At 39.5% G+C, this 3,392-nt stretch overlaps 1 protein-coding gene across 8 annotated transcripts in view; it reads left to right on the plus strand.

Annotated features, from left to right (window-relative positions):
* Positions 1-3,392, plus strand: part of slc4a4a (solute carrier family 4 member 4a) — a 65,496-nt gene that overhangs the window by 57,422 nt on the left and 4,682 nt on the right. For 4 of the 8 annotated variants that reach the window (XM_017306559.1, XM_017306555.1, XM_017306558.1 and 1 more), the window contains 5 exons: positions 186-254; positions 351-524; positions 1,248-1,400; positions 2,001-2,094; positions 2,575-2,654. In XM_017306559.1, the coding sequence (XP_017162048.1) occupies positions 186-254; positions 351-524; positions 1,248-1,400; positions 2,001-2,094; positions 2,575-2,618 (534 nt within the window). In that variant the 3' untranslated portion in view covers positions 2,619-2,654. The remainder of the gene's footprint in view (positions 1-185; positions 255-350; positions 525-1,247; positions 1,401-2,000; positions 2,095-2,574; positions 2,655-3,392) is intronic. The other 4 variants (XM_017306557.1, XM_017306554.1, XM_008419369.2 and 1 more) reach the window with 1 other exon arrangement.

Consider the following 3,392-nt stretch of genomic DNA (forward strand, 5'->3'; position numbering starts at 1 on the left):
AGTTGCTCATATTTAATGTTTATTTCCAGTTGCTCATATTTAATGTTTATTTCAAGTTGCTCATATTTAATGTTTATTTCGAGTATCATAGTTGCATATCTGTACTATAAGATGATTTTATGTGCCAGGAAAACACACAATTCTGCCACTTAAAGCCATTTTCTCTGCATGTTTTGCACGTCTAGTTTATCCCCATGCCCGTCCTGTATGGAGTCTTCTTGTACATGGGAGTCGCTTCTCTTAACGGAGTTCAGGTAAAATTTCTTTCATTTCAGTTCCATAAAAGCTGCAGCTGTTGTTTATCCTCTGATTGGTGCGATAACGCCGTATTTGTTTCGGCTCTTGCTTAGTTTATGGACCGGCTGAAGCTGCTGCTGATGCCGGCCAAGCACCAGCCGGACCTGGTGTACCTGAGGCACGTTCCCCTCAGGAAGGTCCACCTCTTCACCTTCATCCAGATCCTCTGCTTGGCTCTGCTCTGGATCCTCAAGTCCACCGTGGCGGCCATCATCTTCCCCGTCATGGTAAAGGGAAACCAGCTCACGCTCGAGCCACAGAACGATTTGTAGACGGATCAAACAAATACCAGATTAGTAATGATTTAATTAGTTATTTTGGTAACAGATGCTTTAGTAAAACTGTCCCAGATTGGGATGCAACTAATGATTCGTTTAGTTATTATTCTATAAATTAAACCGACAATCGGGATTAAAAATTTTGATTAAACCACTTAAATTCATTAAAAGATGCAAATAGACAATGAATTCAATTTCTTTTAGATAAGAAAATTAGCATTTTATTGCCTAAGAGGATTAATACAGCTTTCCTTTAGTGAAGGCTCGATCATCTGCAGCTAAAATAAATCAGTCCTTTCTGCTTGACTGAGCAGTGCTGATTATTTTTCCAATTAATCAATTAATAATTGAATAGGATGTTTGTTTTTTTTACAGAATTTGAACCAGGTGAAGCTAAAAATGCCACATGAGTTGTAGGTGGAACATGTGAAGAAGGTTTTTCATCTTAAATGCAAAATGTTTATATATTTTGTACATTTTAAACTTATTTACTGCTCTGAGTGTTATTCTGTCAGAAAATGGCCTTTTTTGAATCTGTATACTCCAGTTGGCAATTAATCAATTACAGAATTAGTTGACGATTATGTCAGTAATCGATTAATCACGATTAATCTCAGTAGTCCGATCGTTTCCGTGCCGGCCTCCTGTAACCCGTGCTTCCGACGTTTCCAGATTCTTGCTCTGGTTGCGGTCAGGAAAGCCATGGACTACATGTTCTCCCAGTGCGACCTGAGCTTCCTGGACGACGTCATTCCAGAGAAAGACAAGAAGAAGAAGGAGGATGAGAAGAAGAAATGTGGCAGCGTGGACAGTGATGGTGAAGATGTGAGTTTCGTTTTTTTCACCGGATCTGTTTCTGTGGAGCTCAGATTCTGGATTCCTCCCTTTGCAGGACGGAGAGTTTGATGACGGCGGATTAGGGATGAAGAGATTTAAAAAATTAATTAAAAGAGAAAAGTCAAAATGTTGCAAAAGAAAGAAAAATGTTGTATGAGAATTGAGTCATTAAACCACGAGAACAAAGTTAAAACTTTACAAAGATAAAGTCGTAACAATAAGCGAATAAAGTCACGATAATACGAGAAAAAGGCCAAAATGGTCAAATAATAAACTCACATTACAGGATTAAAGTCACAATATTAGTAGAAAGAGATAAATTTATGACTTAAAATAGTAATTTTGTGATTCCTGCTGCACACAACAAAATAAATCCTTAAAATGAGGAATGTTGAGCACCTTTTGAAGCTACACTTTGGTATCGGTTTTACAAATATGACGTAATTTAACACATGAAGTTATAACAGCAGCAGGACTGAAACGCCTCCATTTTAAAGAAAGAGCCAAACGGACTGGGTGCCCATGTCGGCTCCTGATGACTCTTTCCAGCGAGTTCCTGTCTCAGAATGTGTTTCCTCTCTCCAACAGTCCGACTATCCTTACAATGAGAATGTTCCCAATATTAAAATTCCCATGGACACCATGGAGAAGGAGCCCTTCTTAGGTGATAAGGCCTCTGACAGTGAGTAAGCCGCCACCGCCTGGAGGGAAACACAAATCTCCTGACTGTCTCTGCTCTGCTTCATAACCATCTGTGTCTTTACACAGACGTTGGGTTTCTCACTCTTTTCTTTTACGTTTTTTATTTTCTGCATTAGTCTCTGAAAAATGCATGAAATCTACTCACCGCCTCAGATTGTGGTGTCTTAATCTTTTTTTTCCCTCATCTTCTAATTTAATTTCTGGCTCTAATGTTCTTCTAATGGCCTCTGCTGTTAGGCGACTCTGATCATAAATCAGCGTTTTCTCTAAAACTGCAAAGTTTCCCACGAATCAGCAGGTTTAGTACTAACAGCTAACATTTAGCCTCTTTTCTCCTCTCAGGCTGTAATTGTTGCATGCTTGTCCTGGAATGAAAACCTGCAAAATCCTTCAAGCTGAGTAAATGACCAGTTCGTTTTTGAGACATTCTTTATTAAAGCAGCTGTTCTCTTTTCCGCAGGAGAGAAGCCCCTGTCATTCCTTGATCGACACACATCGTGCTGAGCAGCTCCGCTTCTACCAGGACAGCTACTTATCCAGGTGAGACGGGAAAAACAGAGTGAGGATGGAAAAGATGGGGAAACAAAATGAAACTCAGCTGCAGCCGGCTCCTGTTCTGACTTGGTGGACAGTGATGCTGGTAAAAGGTCACGGGACAGCTAACGTACAATTATTGGCCTGATCTTTAAAGGTCAGATCAGCGGATTAGCTAACCCAGGGCTAACAGGCGCCATGCCTGGGACTCTGTCTGTAGACGGCATTGAACTTCTGCAGCTTCTCCAGAAAACCTCGTGCAGAGCGTCAGTTCGCGTCAGAGACATCTGGATGGCAACCAGTCCGGTTTTTACTTTGTCGTCCAAATGCGACCAATGTTTGATTTTGTTTTTCCAAATCCAATCAATATCCAACTTTTATGTTCAAATATAATCTATTCCCGACTTTTTTGTACAAATGTGAAAAGTCCAAAAATTTCTGACTTTTTTGTCCAAATCCAATCAATATCTGACTTTCTCTGTTCCAATACGACTCGTATCCGACTTTTCTTCATCAACATGTGACATATATGCACATTTTTTGTTTAAATGTTTGTTGTATCATTTTCTGTCCATATGCAACCTACATCTGATTCTTCTAAATGCCACAATTGACCTGTATTTAACTTTTTTTTGTTTAAATCTGACCTATATCTGACTTTTTGTCCAAATGTGGACCATTTTCTACGTTTTCTTTGTCCATAAGACACAGATAGTTGACTTTTTTTGTTTAAATCTGACTTGT

The sequence above is a fragment of the Poecilia reticulata genome, linkage group LG9 (genome assembly GCF_000633615.1).
Source record: "Poecilia reticulata strain Guanapo linkage group LG9, Guppy_female_1.0+MT, whole genome shotgun sequence".
Lineage (NCBI taxonomy): Eukaryota > Metazoa > Chordata > Actinopteri > Cyprinodontiformes > Poeciliidae > Poecilia > Poecilia reticulata.